Here is a 26,911-nt window from a genome sequence, read left to right on the forward strand (position 1 = left end):
GGCCCTTCTTGTAGATGGGTGTCACATTGGCCAGCCTCCAGTTGTCTGGGACCTCCCCCGTTAACCAGGACTTCTGATAAATGATGGAGTTGGCTAGCTCCTCTGCCAGCTCCCTCAGCACTCTCGGGTGGATCCCATCTGGCCCCATAGACTTGTGAGCATCCAGGTGGTGTAGCAGGTCATTAAGAGTCATAGAGTCATAATTCATTTTTGAGAGTAAGGCCAAAACTTGTACTGCTGTAGTCCCACCACCTTAAGCAGAAGGCAGTGCAAAATTAAACCACCTGGGAGAGCTGAGGGGTAGGACAACCCCTTCCTCAACTGTCTCTGTAAGCAGGACTGACCATAAAATGACACCCTTTAAAACATTCAGCTACTGTCCCAAACCGGTAACAGTTATGATGCTGAGCAACAGTTGCCTAGCCCTTTATTTTTCATTAATAATTGCCTTTTTTCCACAAGTTTGAGATGAGACCAGCTTCTCTGCTTCCCAAACAATGGAAATGGTGGTGTTGCCTGAATCCTGTGCATTGTATGCATGTGCGTAGATGTTCATAGGCATGTACTGAGGCAGAGAGACAGCCCGCTTGCCCCCTCTGCTTTCAATAGTGACCATCAATTCTTTGTGTTAATTGTAATTTACAGATTGTTGTATGAGCAGAAAAGATACCAAAGCAATGACTGCTGTGAGAGAAGCCAAGGCCAAAGTTCCACCAGCAGTTTAGGATGGCGTATGCCAGCACTTCTACCAAAGGAGAAAATAGCTGCTGCAGGGATATCTTTCTTGCCCTTATAGCACCCACTCCCTTATATCTCCAGAAGTGCTCTGCAATCACGCAATGGTCCTGGTTAAAGCTAGCCAGAAATATAATCAGCTTTATCCTAGATTAATTTTCCACTCTGGTTCACTATGCAGCCACACAAATGCTTACGCCAGCATATGGGAAAAGGCAAGACAAAACCAGGAATGACTGGCTGGCAGAATTGGGTGTATAGGTCATGTTCTTTGGTGTCAGCCTTGCCTCATGTTTGCTTAAGCTAATTGTTGAATTAGGCATAATCAGGTAGCAATGTGGGGACATGCCATTCTGGAAGTTGGTACCCTGGCAAAGTCCCAGATCCCCTGTAAAGGAATGTCGGGATATCAGGCTTGGCTCTGCTCAGAAGCTGTGGGGAGCAGGAATATCAGGAGACATAGTTCAAATAGCCATGCTTTACCTACTTGGGTGGGTGAGGTGAAACCACCCTGTGATACAAGCACCTTTCTCTGTTGTAACGGTGCTGTGAGATCTTTCTGAACAGCAGAGAGAGATAGCACGTTATTCAGATGGGATATGTCTGAATGAGGATCCTCTAAAAACTACTGTTTCATATTGCCTGTAAGTACAAGCAGATGTTGCTGTCATTGATTACCCCCTTTCTTGGAAAAAATGTGAGGGCTGGAAGCTTCCACTAGAGAAAAATCAGCAAAGACCCCAGGGTAGTGAAGGCTCCAGAGGTGAAATACAGGTACACTCACAGCTCCAGTGCAGTAATCCAGGACTGTCCTACCAGAGCATTGCTGCAGACAAAGAGGAATCTCATTACTACATTTGGCTCTCTCTGGCACTTAGCAATAGAGTTTGGTGTTGAGTAGCAAGTTACGCTTTACGGAACAAAGCTATGTGACTGAAGGGCAAGAAGCAAGAAAAGGTCTGTTTTGTCTTACTCTTTTATCTGGTAGCGATGGAAGGGCAGGGAGACTTCCTGGGATTTGACTGATTGACAGAAGGAACATGCTTTTGTTGTATTCATACAGTGCCTAACCCATTTTGGCTCTGGTATACGATGACAGTCCTTAGGCAATCTTGAAATAATACTTTTAATCATATTTTTCTTGATTTACTCTCTCCTCAGGAATGAATTGTCCTCGAATGAAAGGTTGATAAATGTTTTCTTTTGTTGAAAACTAAAGTATTGTTTTACTTGTTTAATTTTTTGGAAGCCTTTGAGCTTTGTAGCATTCTAAGTAAGTAGGACAAAAGCTATTTTTACTCATTAGAGAGCAAACCAAACTGAATATAAGTATGTCTTTCTACACTTCCTTTCTGTCTTTCAAGGAAAATGTATATCCTAAATAATTAGGCTAGCATTAAAGTTTATGCAGCTCACTCCAGCTAAGAGAGAATGACCTTTCACAACTACAAGATTTTCTAAAACAGTCCCTTTTCAGCTGCTTGAGTATAAGTTTTAATAGTTCTTCATATGTTTTTCTGCTTCCCAGGCATAATTCCCATGTTGCAAGCTATAAGCAACTCCTGGTCATGTCAGTGTAGTGCAAGCTCCCCCTTCCTCAGGGAAGGGAGAAAAGGAGTTGAGCTGGCTGGACTCAGCAGAAGAACTGGCAGTCTGTTACCAGCCTTAGGAAAAAGATCCTCAGGAAAAAGGGCTGAGAAACCAAGTTTACAAAAAAGATTCAGGAAAGCTATTAAATCTGCTTGTTCAAAATTTCCTGCCCTGCTTGTGTAGAAAATGGATACAGAGAGGGATATTTACATTAAAGAGAGAAGGGAGGTGGGTTCCCTGGATATTAATCATCCCAATTTACTTTGACTCAAATAAACCTTCCTCCTTACCTTTTGGAAAGAGTAAACACTGCTGTCATGACAGCCATAAATATAAAAGGGCTGCATGGATATTTAATGGTTTATTATATTAACCTTATAAACCAATTACTGAGCCTAACAGCAAATTGCAGCTGATATACAGCTTTCACATGAATTAAAAATCAGAGAAATGCCATAACGCAAGAAATCTTCAAGGACAGGAATTCTGGGCTGGACAGTTGAATTTTGAGCTGCACTAGCAATAGACCTTATGCAGGTCAGAAACGAGAAATGAGAAAATTAAAAAAGGAAGAAAAAACAAAGTGATAAACTGGGAAAATTTTTATTTATCACACTCTCAAATTTCCATTTGTTTTTCTTGCTAATAGAAACCTTTTTTCAACAAGCAAATTTGAATATTTAGTTCAAGCTAACTATTTACTTCATAGCTACTGTTATCCAATATGTATAACCAAATCCTGGAAATGAAGGTCTTGAATCATCTATTGGTGGAGAAGACTTTTCCACTCTCTCTGGCAGTGTCAGTAGCACTGTCAGAGCTCAGGCAAAGACATAAGATGTAGATCCTCCACATCTTGTGCAAGCGTCTCATTTTCCAGCTGGTGGTTACAGGAAAGGACAACTTTCCACCTCCATACTGCAATTCTCACCCATTGTTTCCATGTCTTTCGTACAAATGCCTGAAAACAGAACATTTCAGAAATACTGAAGCAGTTTTTCTCAATATTCGCAAAATAGTCTGCTTCCACTTTCCAAAATTTTTTTGTAATTTTAAAAAAATCTGATTTGATATTCTGAATTTTTTTTTTATAAATTTTCTATTTGGCCAAAACTGAGTGTTGATTTCTACCCAAATCCACAAGTAATTTTTGCTGCACATTGCCATCGTGCAAGTGTGATGTAACGTGGCTGACCCTCATCTCCCACAGTGTTCACAGACATGTGGCAGTGGTGTCCAGAAGCGAGATACACTTTGTAAGCAGCGCCTGGCAGATGGAAGTTTGTTAGAGCTGCCAGAAACCTTCTGCTCCACACCAAAGCCAGTTACCCAACAAGCCTGCAAAAATGAGGATTGTCCCAATGAGTGGCTTCTCTCTGACTGGACACAGGTAAGTTATTTATATGCATGCGTACTGTGCTGTTCTTGGCGATGAAGTTCCTCAGTCATTCGGGATAAAGGAGCCAAATGAGCTCAGACTGCACAAAACGTGTTATGCCTGGTTTTGTCCTGTAATCTGTCCTTATCATTCTGGTAGGGGATGTGATTGCTAGCTCAATGTTCCTCTTTGGAGACTGCCTCCACAGATGTGGTTTAGCCATCCAGCCAAACCATTAAGAACTCCCTTCTGGCGTAAACACAAGCCATGCTCAAAACAATAAATCCCTGCCTCTGTCCATGCCTATGCTTATGTTCACCCAAGACATCAATGAAGAGTAATCTTTACTCCCCCAGGGTAAATGCTTTTTCTTCCCAAAGCCTGGCTGTTCTGATGTCATTAGTCTTTTCCTCCTGGGGCCACTCCAACCTTTCCCTATGATGCAGAAAAGAGAAAGGAGGGATTCCTGCAGTCTGCTGTAGGCACATGATTACAAACACCAAGCCACTTTCATTCTAGGACACTGCTTTTGTGATGCTAGCTAGCTACTTCCTTCCTTCAATTTAGGGATTACAAAACAAACTCACTCTACTGAAGTCTTTTGCATTTCCCCAGGCTCCCTTTCTGGCCCCATATGGCTTAAGAAAAATTCCCTTTATATTTATGACAGTATAACTGAAAATATAATTTGACCTTTTAATGTCAGTAAGCATGAAAATCATTCCCCATCTTGCAATCTCTGCCACCACTCTCCCAGTTCCTTTTCATGGAAGGTGGTGGAAATTGTCTTAATTGTGAAAGAAACACCAGTCACCTCACAGAGCTGTCCCACCTGCACCTTTCATATGTTTATCTATCTTCACATTTTACTCAAATAAGTGGATGTTCTCATGAAGTCTGCTGCCAGCATACACAGCCATTCTGGCAGTGAAGGTCGTAATTCTATTCCCATTCTGTCCTCCTTCACAAGAAGTTGCTACATGGTTTATGTTGACAACCATACAACTCACGTTTCTGCATATTGGCACTTGTTAAAATCAAATCTGACTTCACTCTCTCCTCCCCATTTCACTTGAAGGCTGCCATGTTTTTGCTCTTCTTACCCTTCGTGTGTTTTCTCCCCCTTACTTCATTTCCAATTCCCATTACCACATGTGTGCACATACACGTAACAGAAGTGCATGTGTATCTTTGTGCTACCAACTTTACAGCGCTCAATCCACTTTCCAGCACCTTTACAGACTGCTGCCTGGGTCCCAGTGCAAGGGCACTGCCTGTATTCTCACTTTCTGTAATGTTGTGTACATAAATATGAAAAAAAATAGGCATACTGAATTCCATCGAACAATGCCCACCTGTGCATCGAGCACCACAGTCTGGTGTTAGAGGGTTTATACTCTTTTGTGTAAGCCATGTGTGGTAACTACCAGTCTGAGGTAACTCATTAGTATCTGAAACATTCATCCATTTATTATTTCTAATAGATCTGCAACAGTAAAGCTCAAAGATTAGGCCAGATTTTAACAGAACAGGTTGTATTTGTGAAGTGCAACTCAATGTGGTCTGCTCTTGGCTGTGAGCAGGAGTTTTTCAGGCAGCAGACACAGACATGTAGAAACAAAGTGCAAAGACAAGCTTTGTACTGTAGCACAGTACCATTAAAACAAGGGACACCATCTGAGAGAAAAAAGTGCTAAAGGGAGCATGGGAAGATTCAAAGCCTTAAAAGACAGAAAATACCTAATAATTCATCTCTCTACCGTGCCTGCACTGTTTATAACTGAATAGCCAGGTGCTGCTTTGCTTTAGTCCACTGCGATATTTTGAAAGCTGTAACTGATCTGTACCGTGGTATGAGTATGTAATGTGGATATGGGAGTTGAGGGGGTGTGTGTGACAAGGAGCATCCTTTTGCTTTTAATACACCTTGTTCCTAATGTTTCTCATTCTGTTCCTAGTGTTCAGTGAGCTGTGGAGAGGGGACCCAGATTCGAAATGCCATTTGCAGAAAGATGCTGAAAAACGGGGGTTCTGTCATCATCAATTCCTCACTGTGCCCACCTTTGCCATTCTCATCCTTGATCAGGCCCTGTGCACTAGGCACCTGTGCAAGTAAGTGGAAAAGATGTTTGGGAGTGTCTGGGAAAAGGGGGTTTGGATGTCCCCTGCTGTCACCTGCTCCATAACGTTCTCTTGCGCTAGTGTTACTCAGTCTTGCAGAATGGCTGCTGCTGCTGCTGAGTTTTTCTGTCTGTGAACAAGTATGCTTTGTTTAGCAATAAGGCAAGTCAGTGGATGAGAGCTGTAAATTTTACTGTTGGAGCTGGGTCTGAGCCAACGTGCTGGAAGGGAGCTACTAGTTTCTGGAAGAACTGGCTCAAAATTCTGACCCAAATCTAGATCTAAATTTCACAACTGGAATGTAGAGGCTCAGAGATACAGCACAAGCAGCCTGAGGGCAGCTGCAAATAAACTCTTTGCTAGAACAGCTGCAAAGAAAATGGTTGGTAAAGGATTTTGTTGATCATTTACAAACATTATCTCATTATGTTGCTCAGAAGCCTATATAGTCTGGGATTTCTAATGAACCATGTAACATAAGTTAGATGTATTTTATATTGGTATTTCATGTATTTGTTGTTGCCCTTCACAAGAGCAGTATTCTCCCTGTATGCCTTTCCCTCGCTTGCAGTAAGCTAACTGGCTATGCGAAAGTTCAAAAGTCAGCCTAGCTTCAGCTTAAAGTTGACTATGAACTCTGGAACTGCTAAATGTTGGGTATGTCAGGGAGAAAAGAAGGTCTGACATTCAGAACCGAAGCTGGGACCAAATGTTGCATGGCATTTACTAATAATATAGCTATGCTGCCTTTTTTAGTGCTTCATAACAAAGATCTCTGTCATAGAGATCTGGAAACTGGAAGGACACACTGAAATAGTGCACTTTAATAGTATTTGCCATGTTTTCAAGCCTAGTCCGGGCAGTTTTGTTCTGTTCAACGTTAGTCCCTGAGGTAGCAGCACTTTCACTCTTCCTTACTGCTGTGAGCTGCAAGATCATGTTGCCTTTGAGGGTCTGGATAGTAAACACTTGCCTTTTCAATGTATTTGTTAAGCAACAATCTTCATTTAAATACTTTAACAAGAACTACTTTTCCACTCAAGTTTTCTCCCTCCTATAAAGCTTTTGTCGCTGGCTTTCTGGTTTCTGCATGTACCCTGGGCGGGACTACTTTTGCATTCCTAAAATGCACCTTGTTATTCCCCTTATTTTATTGCTCCAACTTAATGTTCAGCAACTGGTGGCCAGTTTCTCCCTTTACTGTCTAATGGGTCAAATGCTGCCAGCACCAAAATAAACTGCTTGTTTTGTTTAATGCTATCACATACTAATATTATTAATGATATTTCAGGGCACAACAGGCCAGCTCATAGGCAAAGCCCCCATATTATGGCTGTAAAGAAAGTTTACATCCAGACAAGGAAGCAGAAGAAGCTACACTTTATTGTGGGTGGGTATGCCTACCTGATGCCCAAAACCTCTGTTATTCTCCGATGTCCCACAAGGAGGTTCCGGAAATCAATGATCACTTGGGAGAAGGATGACAAGAGGCTCGTCAGCTCAGCTCATATCACCATTGCACCCTACGGGTACATGAAAATCCATCGTTTGAAGCCTTCAGACACCGGGACATACACCTGCACAGCAGGGCCAGCCCGGGAGCATTTTGTAATTAAACTAATTGGAAGCAACAAGAAAATCATTGCTGGGCAGCCAACAGGTATTAGGGAGGAAGAGGCCATGAGAAAGGCCAGCTTAAATGAAGCCTTGCGAACACAGGAGAAACACATCAATGGGATTCTCTTCAATGGGAGCAAGGCTGAAAAGCGAGGGCACCTTGCTGACCCCAGCAGGTGGTATGACGATATTGTCTCAAGGTTGCTACAGCACAGGGGCTGGCCAGGGGAAAACCTGGAGTCCTGGGAAGCCCAGGAGTCCACAGAGAGAAACACATCCTCAGAGGAGGACCAGAGCCGGGATTACAGCCTGCCATTTACTATGGTCACAGAGCAGAAACGCTTGGATGATATCATAAGGAACTTGTCTCAACAGCCTGAGGAGCTTAAAGATGTCTACACTGAGCAGCTTGTTGTGCAGCTGGCTCACGAGGTTTTCAAGAGCCACTGGGAGCACCAGGAATCTGTCCTTAAAGCATCAAGGCGAAGAGTAGATTCAACCTCAGTGGAGTACCCTCTCCACAGACACGTTTCTGGATTTACCAGCTCCCTGAGGACATCATCTGCTGAAGCATTTCTTCCCACCGCTGTAGACCTGGCAAATGGCTTGCACAGACCTCATCAAAAGCCTGCCATCCTCCGAAAGATTTCAGCAGCACAACAGCTTTCTGCTTCAGAGGTTGTTACCCACCTGGGACAGACGGTGGTCCTAGCCAGTGGCACACTGAGCGTGCTGCTTCACTGTGAAGCCGTGGGAAACCCAAAGCCCACCATCAGCTGGGCTAAGAATGGAGAGGAAGTGAAATACAATGATAGGTAAAACATATTATTTAACTTTTAAGAAAATATTTGATACTTTGACTCTTCAGTTTCCATGTTTTACTGCCTGTCAGTCCCATGGACAAAACCGTATTTTGCTGTAGTCTGATTTCATAGCAGAAAGAAGGGCTAACACATGTGAAGTGCTAAACAGGGCACTGTAAATCTTAAGCAAGGTCTGGATGCTGAGTCAGTCTGGTGTGGCAAACAGGAGCTTTACTGCTGTTTCAGTAAGTACAAAGAAGAGTTTGTAAAGTACTAAAGTAGATAAGTGCCTAATGCAGTCATCAGAGCACTCCATGTCTGGAGGCTAGGAGCCTTAGTGTATTTTCTGAAGGTGGAGTGTATTATGTGAAGGTGGAGGTTTCTGCTATGGAGATTGGTTTTGAGATACGAAGATCGATTATTGATTATTACTATTATCCTTTGTTGGAGATATGAATTGTGTTTCTCACAGTGCTTCAGCAGGGTCTGTCTGACATGGCTGTGGTAGCAGAAGATGGAGGAAGTGAGGCTTCTGCCTTCCGCACGTGTATCTGTGTGTAAAACTGCCCCAGGATAAACCTCAGGGGTATTACAATCGCCATTCCCTGTGTATGTTCTGATAGAGGCTGGAACCTCTGTGGAACCATACTTTATGGCTATTTGCAACTATGCTGTCATCTCAACACACTGATCTCTAAGCATTAGTCTTCTGATGTGAGTTGGTGCATCCTCGTCTGTTCAGACTCCAGTGTGCTGGCCCCAGGTGTAGCCTGAGAACTTGAGTAACAAAATGTTTTTGTCAGTGTACCACAGAAATAATGCTGGTTTTCCTTCAGGTAGCCTATACCTGCCTGTTGCTCCATGTTATTTTTTTGTGTGCAAGAGCACACAAAAAGATGTTATTTTCAATGCTAGTTATATGCTTAACTGTGTTGATAACATACATTTTTCTCATGTGTATAATTGAGATTTTATGTTTTGGTTTTGTTCTGTGAGAAAGTGGTATGTAAGGATAGACAGTGTAAGAGGCAGTTACATGAATGAACATGGTGCAACAAAGCAGTCCAGGGATCTGCTAGCAGCTCTTTCTGCACAAGATACTGACCTCAGTTAAGACACATGAATTTAGTCATAAGGTCAGCTTGGGAAATGAGGAAAGATGGAGTCAAGGCAAAAATTAATTTCCAGTGTTGGTGGCTGTGGATCATCCAGTAAAGTCTTGATTTAGGTACAATTGCTCCTTCTGCATAGTTATACAATCAGTTTATTAGCTCCTTTCTCACTTTGGCAACTGAATCACTCCAAAATCTTTTTTTTTCTAATGTACTGAATTTCCTGGTTCTTGTCTCTCTTTCTGTGTCTGAAGGCTAGTAAGTACGTTTCACACCAAAAAAAAGGTAACTTTTGCAGGGGGAGAGGACACTAAGAGCAAGAATGTATCTCTTGTGGAAATCACATGCAGTCTTAATCAAGACTTGGGCCTACAGTATTCCTTTATTTGGCCATATTCCTGTGAAAATATCTTCATGGCCTCCCAAAAGTTTCATATATAGATTTTCATTGCCAGTGGTTACATCCTGTTGGAATTTGGAATTGTGCCATTAAGGGATTTTTTTTTTTTCTCTACTTGAAATGACTGTGATTTCTGTGGTATGCTTGAAAGGGAATGGAGGTTACATAAAGTCCATGTGTGGTTAGTGCTGGATACTACACTTGGGAGAAAATTACAAGTTATCTCACACTATATAAGCAGCCATGGTGTAGCAACAGGCAGATTCATTTAGCTGACAATAAAACAGTCTTACCATTTCTGAAATTTAGTTTGGATTTTTGTTTTTTAATTTTACAATGCCTTTCAACCTTTTTTTTCCCCCATTCAGTTTGGCTGAAATAGTATTAAATGCTGTGTTGTATTTCTGAATTATCAGGCAACTATGTGTGCTCAAAATTTCTTTTGGAAAGACTCAGGGAAGTACAGTTTATTTGCCAGTTAGTAGCGTTATTCATTAACAACTCTTCTTTAAAGGTTGAGGCAGTTTCCACTTTATGAAATCCCTTCTGTACTCACCACTTATGGTTCCTCCAGGTTGGTGGGTGGGGGAGGAAATGAGCAGTGCTCTGGGCTTCAGAGATACTCAGCATCTGTAACTTTGGAGTTAATGGAAGTTTAGAAACCATGGTGCATATAAAAATTGGGTTGTGGATGTTTTGCTGGGTTCTTAACAGCAGTATTCTGGTTTTGGCTCAGAATGCTCTTGCTGGCTGCCAGTCAGCTGTGTAAATGAAAGCCGCAGTTTAAGCATTCTCACAGTATACTGCTGTAAACTGCAAGGCCATCTGCACGTGGTGGTGTTTGGTATGCTTGAGCTGTCTTTCAGCTCTGCAGCTTGTCTTCTTCATACTTTGCCAGCCACTGAGTACGGAAGAGAAACCAGTTTTCCAGCCCACCTCTGTCTTAATGGGAATGAGAAAACTAATATAGATGGACCTTCCTGTACCAGTGTCAAAGAGAGAGACTTCTGGTGAGGAAGGTCAGAGACTTGTGCTGAAGTCCCTCAGCTCATGCCCTGCTGAGTATACTGAGATTCCAGTTGTATCTGGTTTGTACTGTGATTTTTAAAATGTAGGCTGCTGGTTTTACATTGGGTGATAGCTATCTGTATTAAAAAGATATTGTGTATTATCAAATACTGAGATAAAGGCACTCACTTTCATGCATTGTTGCCGTGGATTTTGTCTGGACCAGTGAAGTAGCAATGAATGGCTCTATTCCCGTTGCCTCCTTCCATGAGCTGTGCCATCCACCTAAAAGTATTTATGACTCCTACTACATAGCTCCACTTGGAAAAATTAATTTCTTTAGCTTTAGTCTAGGTACTGTCACAAAAAAGTATAACACAGGCCCCAAAAAAGTGTTGGTTTTCAATAGAATGAAAACATATGACACAAAAAGCTGCAGCAGTTGAAAATATCTGTGTGGTTCCAGCAGAAGATCCTTGACTTGGGTCTGCATATTCGGCCTGGAGGGCATATTTAACATGAGTGTCCATACCCTCTCCTAAGGTTAAAGTGTCAGGTTAACATCAGCATGGGTTCTGAGTGCAGTTCAGAGCCTGCTAGTATCTATACCAAAGTCTGGAGACTTCTGTAAATTACCAAAAATGTTGTATTTCAAAGAAAATTCAGATTAACTTCCTTAGGAATCAATTTTAAGAGTGAAAAATCTTCGAGGGATTTATGCATTGTTTAGTAAGCCTTCCAAGTATGCTGTAATTTCCACCACTGGGAACCCATTGGTACTTGATAATTCAACTTTTCTAAAACAGAAATGTATTTTATAAATGGACATGAAGCAGAATGTAAACACTAGGTGATATGGAGTTAGGTGTTTGCGAGGTGCCATCTGAATTAAACACTGATATAGGTCCTGTAAAATACGTTTTTGTCTTGGAGACAATGCAGCGTGGAGCAACTGAGATGAGACTGATTAAACATTAAGCTGTATTATTGCAAGTCCATAAATGAGATTGTGAAGACATGCTGCTGACAGAAAGAATTGCTACAGTTGGTATTTTTTTCACCACTGACAAGCAACTCAATACCTAACAAAAATAGCGAGCTACGAGCAAATAGGGAATCCAGCCAAAATCATTCTATACAAACAGGGATAATAAAAGATCTGCTTTCAAGAAAAGCAGCTATGCCAAATTGTGACACACAAATAACAGAAAGAATTATTGAAAAGAAGAGGACATTAGCTTTGCTTCTAAAGAAGGACATTAAAACTTGGATTGAAAAAATAGGAAGGTGGAGCTGCATTGGAGTTTATTGTTTTTAAAGGCAAGTACCTACCTGGCCTATTTCTATTTTTTAAAATATTTGTGCTGGATCTTGAGGTGACTTAAACTGACAAAGAGAGATTTACATCAGCAGAGTTGATTAACAACAAACAAATATGATCCCTTGTGTTTTACAAGGTGCAATATTAAGCAAGCTCTTTCCTCAACCTGAAGGTGACAAAAACATTTCTAAAAAAATTTTTTTAGGGGTTGTAGGTGTTAGTTTGATGTAGGACTGACTGATCAGACTACATACTATTTTTGCACACATGCAGGCAGAACACACACAACTTTTAACTGTTATATGCTAGTATAATTTGAGACAAATTCTGAAGCTCTAATGAATTCCGTGTAGAGATTGAACCAGTCAATGTTAAACTAAAAAATTTATGTGTGAGATACTGATGCATGCTAACACTAGTTTTGTAAGTAAAGAAATTTGTTAGTTGCTGGCACAGTTAGCAGTGGCTAATTAGAAATCTGCCCTGTTTATGACTAAGTGGTGAGAAAGAAAAGATCCTTGAAAGCAGAAGTGGGGAGGGAATTCTTTCAACCATTGGGGTTTTTTTGCTGTGCAAGCAAAGATGCAATTTGAAAATTATTAATGTTTGTTTTGCAAATGTGCATTTTTCTAGGCACTTGCAAAACTTGGTTGACAAAAGGCAGGTCTTTCCTTTTATTAATAATTATTATTATTACTGAAGAAAGGGTCAAAGAAGAATTTTAACTCTGGATTTTTTCCTGTAATAGATTTTGATGGGTGGCCCTAATCTGGTTTGTTTTAGAGATCTACCACCCACAGCGTTGTGCAAGATCAAGTATCTGCTGCTTTTTGGTCCATGAGATAACAGTTTTCACTGGGGAGGTGGGAGTGGAAAGAAACTCATCAATTCCAGGATCTGTGAGCAGACTTTTATTGCATGCGTTTTACAGGCATATCCCTCCCCACTTTCACCCTTGTCACTGTCAATCACAACCTCAACTAAGAGTTTACGTACAACAGCTGCTGAAAGTTGCTGATGAGAAAAGTAATTTATCATTAGGTTTTATCAACAGTTTCAGCTAAAAAATTAAGAGAAAAGAACAATAATCATGAAATATGCTGTGCTGAAATTAAGGGAACATAAGCATTGACAAAGGTCCATGGACTGAATCTTAAACAGGTATACGTCAGGACCTGATGGAGTTACACCACTGCAAAACCAGACTGTGAAAAGAAGCAGTTCATAAGAGCTGTAAGGCCGTATTCATCCCATTTAATCATGAGCAGTGCACTGGGATCACAGTAGGCTCCTCTTACTGGCAGAGGAAAGAAACAGTTGGTTCAGCCCAAGGAGGAGCTGAGTATTCCTCTCTGTCTTCACTGACTATTAAGGGAGCAACGAGACTGCTGAGTTTGTACAAACTGCCCAGCAATCAAAGAATTTGGAGCCTATTTCAGGCTTTGAAACTGAGCCTGTGGTTTACTTCACTTCTTTCTGACTAGTTTCAGCAGGTTTCATGATTTTTCCCTTGCAATAATTTGGCTTTTTCTTTACTATTGCTACTCCTTTGCTATTGCGCCAGGGGAGGTTTAGATTGGACATGAGGAAAAATTTCTTTACTGAAAGAGTGGTTAAACACTGGAACAGGCTGCCCAGGGAAGTGGTTGAGTCACCATCCCTGGAAGTATTTAAAAGACATGTAGATGCAGCACTTAGGGACATGGTTTAGTGGGCATGGTGGTGTTGGGTTGATGGTTGGACTCAATGATCTTAGAGGTCTTTTCCCACCTTAATGATTCTATGATTCCTACTTTGCAGAATTGGGAGGCAGGGAGGCTAGGCAACCCATTCAACATCATACAGGAAGCGACACAGCAGAGGAGGAGGTTTCACGAACCGTGGGCAGATGTCCTAAGTACTCAGCAATCTTTCTCTAATACACATATCAGCAGTAGAAGAACTGGGAATGAGACTAAAATTTAATTTAAGTAATCACAGCTCACAGTCTCAGTGTAAGACTTTAAATTTCTTGATAGATTTTTAAATATAACCTAAAGGCCTGAACTGTAAAAAAAATTAGCTAAACCTGAAAAAATCCCAGTAAATATATTCATGCTCACACAAACTAAGAGACTATTACATCTTTCTTTCTGTTTTACTCCAGGATGCTACTTCAGCCTGATGACTCCTTGCAGATTCTAGCGCCCGTAGAAGCTGATGTGGGTTTCTATGCTTGCAATGCGTCCAATGCCCTGGGATCTGACTCTGTCTCCATTGCCGTCACTCTAGCAGGTAATAGTTCACTCTCTGTGATTGCGGTATGGTCCCTGCCACTTGTGCAATTCTGGACAGAAATCGTTTGTGGGGTAACAAATGGCTGAGGATGCTGGGTGGGCAAGGTGTGTCAACAGAGGTACACTGGTGAAAACACAGGGTGTGAACTCTGGAAAAACCTGAAGCATAGTCCAGCTTTCATAGACAGTTTGTGAGATTTGTGGATTTCTGCAAGAGATCAATGCTTTTTCTCACTTGCTGCATCTGACGTGCTCTTGAGACAGTGCTCATCCTGGTTATTCACAGCCTATATGGGCAGTGCAGTCCAAGCCTCCCAATTTGTATGCTTCATTTTAAACCTATCACTGATCTCTTCAAGTCTAACAGACTAATCGAATGACTTATTCAGAGGTACATTAAGCAAGACTGAAAAATACCAGAGCTGAAGAGCTAGCCCCTTGCAGGATCAAGCCCTGTATCATATTTGATCCATTGCGGCACAGGCATGGCTGACACTGTTTCAATTGCTGGCAAATAAAGGTTGACAAAAAATTAACTTCTGTGTTTATATTTCTCTAGTAACGGTTGAGTTCTAAAGCAGACTAAATATCCTTTGTTAGTTTAGATTTCAGTTCTAAAGAAAACTCACCCAAATAAAAGCCAAGGGAAATGGGAGGTAGTGCATGAATCCAGCTTCTTCAAGGTTTGTTGGTAGGGAATGTCAACAGGCTCACAACCACATCAGGACTAGTAGAAGGGCAGAGCAGCAAATGTGAATGAGGAGCTGTTGAGTAAGATGAAGGGACAGAAGAGACAGCTAAGGACTGTGACGAGGCAGAGAGGTCTTAGAGAAGGAGGATCCTATTTATCACAAAGGCAAAAGGAAACACATTAGGAATGCTAGAAAGCTTACTGATTTTTCAGACCTCTCCATTTCACTGCTCCAGAATGTGGAAGCATTTGGAGGCCTCCAATGTGCGGGCAGTGACCATCAGCTACCAATGTGTCCATGTATGGTTAGAGGAAGGAATAGCTGTTGATGAGCTTGAGTTTTTTACACCAAACACAGAGAAAATTTCAGGTAAGAGGAGCATAAAGAAAATCTAAGAATGCAGCAATGGCCAGCAGTGAAGCTCTGATGATCAGTAAACCAACTGGAAAGAGACCTTGTCTGTCCCTTAGAAGGAAAACAGCTGAATCCCCCGAGGTGGAAAAGGAAGATCTGCATCAGAGCTACATATTACATGTAGGCAAAAACAAAAGGACTGATCCCTTTTACACTACTGCAGATCAGGAATATCTTTGCTGAATCCCGGGCAGCAGGGCAGTGGTGCTGTTGCTAAGACAGTATAGTGTTTTATAAGGAGCAACTCCACAGTAAACCTCTTGTGTTGCACCAGCAAGAAGCTGAACATGAGGTTAAAAAATCATCAGTCAAAACTGTTATTCTGTCCATATTGCTCCAGTGAGTTTAAAAGCCATAGTCTTTGTACAATGTAATTTGTGGAGACAATTTTGTGTGAAGCTATAGAAAAATAAACTGAGCGTTAGGTATACATGTGGCACAGGAAGGCTGTTAGCTTTTCGATTATAATTAATTATCAAGGCTATAGTTTAACCTTTTTAGATGAAATAACATTCATGCATCCCAGACTCAAGCTGAACTCTGCTTAGGAGCTACATTTCCATCTCGCATCCAAGGCAAAGAGCTGAACATCTTATAAAATGAGGCCATAAATATCAAAATGAGATACCGAGCAGTTTTTTGAACAAAGCAACAACGTTTTTGGCATAATGGAAGTACTTTCTCCAAAAAGACTGGAAAGCTGAGACCATCTTTAGAGGGATTAGGAGTGGGGCCGAAAGCTTATTTCATTGAAGAATTTTCTGATTAGTTTAACACATGCATGGAAAAAAAGACAGTGGAATATACCTCCTTTTTTCGCAATGGTTTGCTACTTGTTTATGGGTTGAACAGCTAATAGGTTTTTAATCGTATGATGAGATTGTGGAAACCAATCAGGAAAATAAAAGGCTGATGGATAGCTGAAGAATTTTTCTTTTTTTTCTTTAGGCTTTGCCACAAAGCTTCAAAACTTTTGGAGATAGTTCAAAAATAAAATGTAATATTTTACTTTGCTATTCTTAGGCACTAAAAGCTCCAAAAGAAAAATTAAAAAAAAATACAAAAAAAACCCCAAACTGATATGACAGGAATTCTAGATGAAAGGCACCTTTTAAAAGCCCTGGAAATATAGCTATTTGGAGCAATTTACAGCTAGGGCTGAATTAAATTTTCAGGACTATCCATGAGCTCAGTGAAACCAAATTCTTTTTCTCACCTCCATCTTTTCTTCCTTGGTCACCTCCAGATTAACACAAAAACGAAGCCAATGGTAAACATTAGCCTAAAACTGCAGCTTCTGGAGGCAAATTATGATATCTGAACCTGTTTTGTATCTGACCGTTTATTTAAAGGGGAAAAAATGTGTTTATAGATTTTTGGATAAAGATGAGTTTGAAAATACAACATTGAGTCAAAACACCCAAGTCCCATACCATTTAAAGCGATGTTGTCATGTTCTGCTCCTCCTGCCAACATCCTGCCTGCAGCACATTTTGGCTGGGACAGGGGGCTGCCTTAACCCAGCTCTGTCAGCCCTGCTGCTTCACTCCCCTCTCTCAGAGCTAAGCCTGAGTATCTCTGAACTGTTTTGTGTCATGTAGGCATGCCTTTACAGTGCCCCTACAAAAGGAGTTGCAGAAGGCTTCTCGAGCCCCCGATGGTGTATAACTTCATAGCTTAATCCCACAAAGACAGGCACAACAGCAGGGGAACACCTTGACTCACTTGCTCGCTGTCACTGATGTTGGAAGCACACTGAAAACAATTTGAAAAGTTTGTTGCAGGCAAAACAGGTATCTTTGCTAGACATAAACAATGTTAATGCATAACACTGTTTTACAGGCTTTAGATAAAACAAAACAGGTTATCTGACAGCAAGGAGCTTGCTTATGTCCCTCATCTTCTTATGCTAGCCATTATGAGAAAACTTTCTGGTTATGGTCTGGTCTTCCCAATCCCAGTGTTTCCACTGTAGGTTAAAGAAAACAGGATCAATGTGTAGGAACAGCTTGCATGTTGCTCTAAACCTCCTGCACTATTAATGTGCCTGTAGCCATCACTCAGGCTTCTCTTTCCTATGTTTGGCTTTTGGCAAAGGGTGGTATTTTGGTTGCAGTACCAGGCAAACATCTTGCTGCAGCTCCAATTGTACTGGTGTTTATTGATTCAGCTGGTTTTCATGTGTGTCCATGTCCTGGTTTCGGCAGGGATAGAGTTAATTTCCTTCCTAGTAGCTGGTACAGTGCTGTGTTTTGGATTTAAGATGGGAACAAAATTGATAACTATTATTATTATTATTATTATTATTATTATTGTGCACCTCCAGCCTCCTCACTGGCAGGGCAGGATGAGAAGCTGAAAAGTCCTTGACTTAGTGTAAGCACTGCTCAGCAACAACATCAGTGTGTCATCAACATTATTCTCATCCTAAATCCAAAACTGTCCTGGTTCCAGCAGGGATAGAGTTAATTTCCTTCCTTGTAGCTGGTACAGGGCTGTGTGTTGGATTTAGGATGAGAACAAAGTTGATAACACACCAATGTTTTAGGTGTTGCTGAGCAGTGCTTACGCTAGTCAAGGACTTTTCAGCTTCCCATGCTCTACCGACTGAGAAGGCTGGAGGTGCACAAGAAGCTGGGAGGGGGCACAGCCAAACTGGCCAAAGGGACATTCCATACCATGTGCCGTCATGCTTAGGACATAAACTGGGGAAAGCTGGCCGGGGGGGCCGCTGCTCGGGGACTGGCTGGGCATCGGTCGGCGGGTGGTGAGCAATTGTACTGTGCATCACTTGCTTCGTGTATTATCGTTGTTATTATTATTATTATTATATTATTATTACTATTATTTTATTTCAATTATTAAACTGTTTTTATCTCAACCCACGAGTTTTTCTCACTTGTGCTTTTCCAATTCTCTCCCCCATCCCAAGGGGGGAGGGGGGGGGGAGTGAGCGAGCGGCTGTGGCTGCGTGGTGCTTAGTTGCTGACTGAGGTTAAACCACGACAGTCCATATGGCTTTAACACTATTCTACCTCTGATCTAAGAATGCTTTTTCTTTTTCCAAGGCAGCTTTTTCCATGCAATTTGGTGACACTATAATATTACAAAGAGCAGGTGGCCTCATACTCCAACACTTTTCCTTATCCACCTGTCCTGTGTAGGTACTTTCACACAGTGTCCCATGCCATCTGTCCCATGCAAGTCCAGTGTGCTTGGTCTGATAAACTGTGGTGCTTCTTTTATACAGGAAAGCCACTGATAAAGGCATCAAGAGCTACTGTGATCAACACTGAATCATCTGCTGTCACTGTTGATATTGGAAGCACAGTGAAAACAATCCAGAGAGCAAATGTTACCATTAGCTGCCAGGTCGCAGGTGAGAAATTACTTGGTCTCCCATGCAGGTGCTTTCAGCTATAAATTTCTGTGGAGTTCTTTGCTAAATTGGTGTCTCCAGATGCAGCTGGGTGAAACTGCAAGGTTTTCCTGGGACTCAGGAAAACTTCATTGCTTCCATTAATTCTTAGCATAGAAATTGTCCTCCTTTTATCAATACTAACAATAAAAGTGTAGTGGCTTAAGAAAATTTGTCTGGGACAATACAACAGTCATCTTTGTTAGAGGAACACCATATGATGTGGATACAACAAAACTGATACACGTTCCTACCTGTTGGGGATGTTTGGTGAGAATATATAAGCATGGACTGATTTATTTCCTCACTGATGGGGTTTTCAAAGTCCACTCCGGTTAGTTCCTTCTTTTCCTGCCAAACTCTGTTTTTTTCAAATTAAGGGCATGTTAGCACACTCTTTTTCTGATTTTTCTTTTTTCATCTTGGAAGTGCAGGAATTCAGAGGAATTCTGCTGGAACAGGGTTCTCCCTGAAACTGTTTTCCAGCCAGAGACTGAATGTCCTTCAGTCTTACAACAGCAGTTTGCCTCTTTCCAATGGTGACAAAAAAAGTTTGACCTTATGTGCATGTTGCAGTCCTATGGCTGTTGGTGGAAATGGTGTTGGTACAGGGAGGAGGGGTGGGGGAAGAGAGAGAGCTGGGAAATCTCTGAAGACCCAGGGCCAGACCTTTGATTCATTACACTTTCATGCATAGTATGAAGGGGAATGGGAGGGGAACGGAGCAGCTTATAAAACACAGTGAGCCATGCTGAGTGTTACACAAATATCTGTGGTGGAGACTTGTATGAAGTCCCTTAGACCCTTGCTTTAGCTTCTTGTCCCTAGCGGCTACTTCAGATGACTCTAAATAAGCATCTGCACTGCAAATATACAAATGTCCTGCTTTTTTTTACACTTCCTGCTCACTTTAAGCACTTCGTGGTTCTAAGTTTTCCTTCTTCAAGTGCTGCCAACCACATCCCTATGCAAATTCTTAAGTAAAAAGTTATTTGGCTCAAGTTTCACTATTTGGTCATCTGTCCTTTAGCAAAGCATGCACAATAGCTGTGCAAACACTAGGCTGGGATCCCAATTTATTAATTACTCTCAGTGAGATTAAGGAAAGAAAAATACAGTACCATTTTTCCTAGTGGTTCATGAAGGAGTAAATTCAGTAATTCTGTCACCCTCTCAACATAGACACTAGACACTCCCTTGCAATCAGACTGATGTCCAGTGTCTTTCAAGGAAGAAGGAGATGAAAGCTGTACTCTTTTTCCCCAGGCCCCTGCATGGCCACCTGCACTGACAGTGTGTGAAAGAGACTAAGTATTATATGAACATAAATTATTTTGGATTTCTCTCTCTGGGTTCTCCCAGCTGCAGATGGGGAGCCCCCACAGATGTAGACAGTGATTGCTGGTTTAAGAAGTGCAGCCATTTCCCTTCAGTATAAAGACATCATTAAAAGAATAGGATGTAGCTAAGCAAAGTTGCCACAGCTCTTATAGCATCAGAAAACTACAGGAGGGGAGCACAACATGGTCAGGGGCACAGATTCAGTGCCTTTTCTGAGACTAAAATCTTCTCTAGCAATTTTATGAAGCCTATCTACTATGACAATGTACTTCCACAATGGAAAATTTTAGCAGAATCACTGTCTTCTCTCCCAGAAGATTGCTTTTTGCTATCTAGTAACATCACTGTATATTGGATTCTTCTGTGATACAGAAGAAATTTGCTTAAATCATAATTTTCTTCATGGGTGTTTATCTTCTGCTACTGCCTCCACAGAAAATGTCGAGTTAAGTTTGACAGCAGAGATTAATACTGTTGAAATTATGATAAAGTCATAAACCACAAGCTGTGATGTTACACAGGGAATAAGAGAGTGAGTAATGAGGGCAGAAATATTTTATAGGCACTAGAATCCTATTTTCATACAAATAGTGTTAACAATTCAACAGCAATTAAAAAAAGCTACATATGGGAAGAGATCCAGGAATAGAGTGATTTCTATCAGCTGGCTTACCTATGCCTGGAAAATATACCATCTCATAAAACCTGTTAAAGAACATGACAATAAAAATAATTTTCCTTCTATTGTAAGCACAAAGTTTTTGTTTTAGCATCAGGGTTGTGATTATCCAGCCTTTTAATGTATATTTTGATCATTCTACTTGGAATGATCAATTCTAAAGAAAAGAGTAACATGCAGTATTGCTTCAGTCAGCAAATGTGTTGTATCCCAGTGACTTCTTCAGACTAGATGAACTTTACAGCTATATAGTTTGCCAAAGTTCCCCAGAAGGCATTAACAATGAAATGGCCATCAAATCATAGTAAGTTAATGTGCAATAGTTAATGCAGTAACATCTGATAATAAAAAAGAAATTAGAGTGTGAGAATGAAGTAAACATAATTAGAAAGCAAACTAACATATCCAGAAATTATGTGGAGACTTATCTAGATGAAAAAACTCTTCACACAATTTTGTAAAGCTATAGCCTTTTTCCTTCTAGTACTTTCCCTCGAGTCATTTCAGGATGCCCTGAGCCAGCACAGCAACTGAGAGTTGTTCCAGATCAGAATTTGGTGCCTGTTAATCTCATCATTATAAGTTGTGTTGCTATCACTGTGCTGTATAGTCTGTAGTATAGGACCATGCATGTATTGGATCTTGATGTCTTGGCTCATATAAGAACACATCTTTCCTGAGAGTCAGCAGGACAGCAGAATAAATATTTATAAGAGAAATATTAAGTATGAGGATCAGTTATGACATTTTCCAAAGCTGCTTTTGCTGTCAAGGGACAGAAATATACACTTGCTGCTGACAGGTGTTGATAAGCCTGGAGAAGGTTCTTAAAAACAAGAGATAAGAGATAAGAGAACATTACCAGAGGCTCAGGAGTAATTTTATATTGCTCTTTAACTTCTTATGAAAGGCATAAACACTGTCAAAATCTGTGTTCTGAGCTGAAATCTATAGATACTAGCTGTAAGACAAGGGAAAACAAAATAATCCTGGATGCATTAGAGTTTAATTGGCCCCTGATATGAATTATGTCAGGATGAAACTCTATTTTGGTTATACCACAAAGATGGTGATGTGGTTTTGTTCAAGCTTGAAAATCAGCCTTATTTCACTTGGCATAACTTTGCCACTTTGTCTATGGAGGTGAAAGAATATTTTTTAAACATAGGTGGTTGTGGTCAATCCCAGACTTCTTCAAAACTAATCCTAAGGGAACTCCCACCCAAAAGTCACTCGAGAGTCTTGCAGATGCCTGTGACTTCCAGCTGGAGGACTTTCTCCAAGCTTCAGAAAGCCAGCAGCTTTTCTGGTGTGGGCAATTTGATTGCTGTGGGCAATTTCACTTCCAAATGGGATGTCGGAGCAATTTGGAACACATCAGTATCACTAGGAAGTTTTCTGTTGACTTCAGCACTTAAATTGTGCAGATATTCACTCAGACAGCAGAAGCCTCAATCAATCTGGCCCAAGCTGTTATTGAAAATACAGTTGGACATGAAAGGAGGAACCAATTTTAAAAATCTAGTTCTTAGGGCATTTCTCCATGGTATCCTTCAGGCCATAAGACAGAGGCACCTGTCTGCAAAGTGTCATGTGCCATTAGTCACTGTTGGGTCAGAACAGCTTTGGAAGAGTGACTGAAAATATATTACCATCCTGTCCTGTATATCCTTCTCTCTCTGATGTTTCAGCTTGCAGCTTTTTCAATTCTCCTAAACTTTCCTTTCCTCTGTATTTCATCTATATGCTGGAGGTTATATTTTTCTAATTCTTACCTTGCTTTATAACCCATATTTGCCCATCAGCTATACCAGATTCAGACATGCAAGTCACTATTTCAAGAATATTGTGGCATTGGAAACAAGTCACCACTGCTAGATCCTTGTATTGCTATGCTTCCCTTCCCCAAAAGCTCCTGGTTTAGCAAAATTATCTTCATTGGCGTGCACAAGTTCTGCTTGCTACATATCCCAGGTAGCCTTTTTGTGCTGGATACATGCACAGTGATGGAGGAGAAAGCTGAAGAATGGACTTCGGTAACTGTTTACCACCTAAAGTCTTGCCTGCCCAGCAAAGTGAGTTTTGTTTCCAGCTGCCACCTCTCAGACTTTCAGTCTCTGTGATTGATTCTGCAAGGCAAACACACTCAGCCCTCTGTCCTCTGTCATTCACTGTTATGCAACACAACTGATTGAAATGCTCTTGCTACCCCTTGTGGCAATGCTGCGCAATGATGTTTGCTCATCACTGTGCTGGCTGCCTCCTATTCCTGTCTTGAGGCTTATATGTGTCACTAAAGGTGGAAGTACAAAGGAAAATGAAGCTGCTGCTCACTGACATATACTGCTTATCTTCCCTAAACCAAACTGTAGGAACAGCTGTACAGGTTGGTTTCAAATAATCTCCTGTTAGTGTGGAAACTTCACATTAAAGACAAAGAACACATTTTGTAGAGCAGCAGTCAGAAAAAGGTTTTTGTATAGCTGCTGGACATTTTGTAGGTACAGCGCACCTTTCCTAGACTCAACAGTAAGGGGTCTTACCTTTAACCCCTTGTTGCTTCTTCTGTTAGTGAAGTGTATACAAGAGGAATCTGCCTTTCTGGACTGACTATCTGATCAGCTGTCTGCAAGAAGCAAATTAGTTTTGTCTGTCTCTCTGTATTTATTTATTTATTTTATTTGAGTCCCTGCTCTTGAGGACTGTGGTCATACGAAATCCTCATTGTCCCTTTCCCTTCTTCTTTAGCCTTCTCAGCGCGCCTCGTCCCTTCCTCTTCTCCCACTATTTGCATTTATCTTCCTTTATTGTCAAGAAAAACTTGAAAGCTCTACCCAATTTTAGTCTTCAAAACAAAGAAAGAAGGTGAGCCCTTGTTGGAATTGGAGAAAGCTTTATAATTTTATAATCTTGTGATTGTTTATTTCTGAGGTACATTTCTTGATACTTCCATGCCTAAGTTCGACAATAGCCATAATGGGAAAACCTGTGCACTGTAAGTAGTTTAGACTGCAAGAGAGAGTGGATCATCCCTTCACTAGGGTGGCATTGGGAGGACAAGTGCTGGGATGTGAGTGTTTTTCCATCTCAGGGACTGCAGAACTGGAAGAGTCTCCATTTTAGAATTATAGAATTATAGAATTATAGAATCATTAATGTTGGAAGAGACCTCTAAGATCATCAAGTCCAACTGTCAACCCAACACCACCATGCCCACTAAACCATGTCCCTAGGCGCCTCATCTACCCGTCTTTTAAATACTTCCAGGGACGGTGACTCAACCACTTCCCTGGGCAGCCTCTTCCAATGTTTAACCACTCTTTCAGTAAAGAAATTTTTTCTCACATCCAATCTAAACCTCCCCTGGCGCAACTTGAGGCCATTTCCTCTCGTCCTTTCGCCAGTTACTTGGGAGAAGAGACCAACACCCACCTCGCTACAGCCTCCTTTCAGGTAGTTGTAGAGAGCAATGAGGTCTCCCCTCAGCCTCCTTTTCTCCAGGCTAAACAACCCCAGCTCCCTCAGCCGCTCCTCATAAGACTTGTTCTCCAGACCCCTCACCAGCCTCGTTGCCCTTCTCTGGACACGCTCCAACATCTCAACATCCTTCTTGTAGTGAGGGGCCCAAAACTGAACACAGTATTCGAGGTATTTTCTGTCTTTTGGTCACCAGAGCTCAACTCTCAAACTTCCTTTCCCCGCAATGGAAACACAATAAACACGCAGGCTTGAATAAACTCAAGGCTTGGGGTTGTTTGCTATCCAGCGGTTGTCTGAACTCCCCTGAGGACTCTGCTTGGATGCTCTGGAAAAAATCAGAGAGAGTTTTTAAGTGGTGGTCGGCCCACCCTCTGCTAGGTCAAAGAGTAGCAGCCAGATGGAGAGCTGCGTACTGGTCCTATCGCAGCGGGGCGGGGTCAGAAACAGACCAACAGCCCATCCTTTTAAAAAAGCTGAGTTGTAGCAATACAAATCAGGGTAAGCCTTTCGAAAACAGCATCATAGACAACAATGATTAGTTATCTGGGTATGCCATGAAGGGTCCAGATTAGCATATGCTATTTACCCTCAGACAAAGGTGAGAAAAACCCTGTAGTCTTTTACAGCCTGCTTCCTGCTACTTTCTGAATGTGGATGAGACCCTCTGCCCTTACAGGGCTTCAGCTTTCCTTCCTGGCTGCCACGCTCAGACATACTCATTCCAGATGTCTTGGCAAAGTCACCAGGTGACTCTGGGAGAGGTAGAAAAAAAGCCACAATGCTTTGATGTGGAAGAATAGGGAAAATCTCCCTTTCTCATTTCCACCTGCACATGCTTAGCGAGGCACCTGCAATCAGGCGGTCACTATGAATACAGAAAAATTGGTGGTCATGCTCAGCGAGCACAGCCCGAGTGAAATATTTCTGATGCCAGGGCCACAGAATTGACAAATAAAGTGGGTTTTGCTTTTTGACATGGAGGCATAACCAGAAAGGTACTGGCAATGGGCAGAGGAACATGTTGCTGTGACATAAGGCAGGGAAGGATTTAGGTGGGCAGCAGATACTTAAGAATAACTGCCTGTACGCATGCCCTTAATCTACAGTAGACATGAGGAAACTGCATGTTCATGTGAAAGAGATTAACTGCCTCCCACATACAGGATGTACTGCACATGGGAGAGCGTGTACTCCAGCAGCTACCAGGACTAGTGATGTGCTACTCTTTACAGCCATGGGTCCACACAGTATCATTTCCTCTCAGGCACAGCTCCATAGGTCTATCCCATCTATTGAGACTTCCAGTGCCATTTCACATAAACCAATTGTTTAGCAGTCAGTGACACTAAATTACCTGACCTGGTATGCATTTAAATTGAGGTAGAAATCCCTATGCCAAGGAAATACTATCTACTGCAAAACCAGTGGTCTTGCCAGCTACACATCAAAACCCATTCCTACAAGCGGGTACCCAACAGAGATAGCTGGATCTTAGATCCAAGTACACAAAAGGATGCAATTCTTCCTATAGCGGGTTATGAATCTGTAACAATCTGTTGCCTGAAGACTCCTGGTGAGACCAGTGAAACTGCTTCTCTGAAGATCTAAATGCTAATTGTTTGCATAATTTCAAAAAGGAAGATTGGATGTATTAATAGAAAAGAAGTCCATGGAGGGCTCCTAGCTGCACAGAAACTACTTCTGGCTCAGAAAGTTCCTGAGCTGAAAATAGTGGGAGGCTGGGAAAGGCACCAGCTTATGGCTTCTTCCAGAGACAGGATACTAGGGTAGATTAACCTTTGTTCTTATCCGATAGAGGCTTGCTTTTAAGAGAGATGAGTTCAGAGTTTGCTTGTACAATTCTGGGATACTAAAAGGGAAGACTTCAATTCGGTTTTAACTCTTCTGCTCCATCTCAGAGGGATCTAAGAATCAGGAAGGCAGGTAATGTGAAAGAGTTGACTAAACACTTCTGAACTGGAAAAAATGTCACTTGGAAGTCATATTAAAATCTTGTTTTAATTGTTCTATCTTAACAATTTTGTCTGTAGCAACCATAACACTGTTTAGTAACCACTATATCTTACTTGTTTTATGTTCTGTCAATGTTTTTCCAGGTGTTCCTGAAGCAGAAGTTACTTGGTTTAAGAACAAGGTCAAGCTGTCCTCTGCTCACCATCTGCATGATGGGTTGCTGCTAATTGCAAATGTTTCTCTGTCAGATGAGGGGTTGTACTCCTGCAAGGCAGCCAATCTTCGTGGGGAGGTAACTGAAAGCTCCCAGCTGTTGGTTCTTGGTAAGTCCAGGGTATTTTGCACTTGCAGCAATACTAATGTGGCTGCTGGCACATCTAGTCTGCAGAACTAATCAGAGGATGTGGAAAGAGGGAATGGCATACAGGCAGCCCTGTTCTAAGAAAAGAATCAGTCTGCATTTGTTCTCTGGGCAGCATCACCTGAAACAAGGTGGTGGTAAAAGGAAGATGGACAAGGAGAAAATGTCTAAGCACAGGGACTGTACCTCCC

The 26,911-nt window shown here is 41.6% G+C and overlaps 1 protein-coding gene across 1 annotated transcript in view; it reads left to right on the plus strand.

The window, feature by feature from the left end:
• Positions 1-26,911, plus strand: part of ADAMTSL1 (ADAMTS-like 1) — a 468,861-nt gene that overhangs the window by 412,992 nt on the left and 28,958 nt on the right. The window contains exons 18-23 of the mRNA XM_009328162.1: positions 3,536-3,715; positions 5,662-5,815; positions 7,116-8,256; positions 14,232-14,359; positions 18,718-18,846; positions 26,503-26,682. Of these exons, the coding sequence (XP_009326437.1) occupies positions 3,536-3,715; positions 5,662-5,815; positions 7,116-8,256; positions 14,232-14,359; positions 18,718-18,846; positions 26,503-26,682 (1,912 nt within the window). The remainder of the gene's footprint in view (positions 1-3,535; positions 3,716-5,661; positions 5,816-7,115; positions 8,257-14,231; positions 14,360-18,717; positions 18,847-26,502; positions 26,683-26,911) is intronic.

Source organism: Pygoscelis adeliae, unplaced genomic scaffold, assembly GCF_000699105.1.
Source record: "Pygoscelis adeliae isolate BGI_AS28 unplaced genomic scaffold, ASM69910v1 Scaffold45, whole genome shotgun sequence".
In the NCBI taxonomy this organism is placed as follows: domain Eukaryota; kingdom Metazoa; phylum Chordata; class Aves; order Sphenisciformes; family Spheniscidae; genus Pygoscelis; species Pygoscelis adeliae.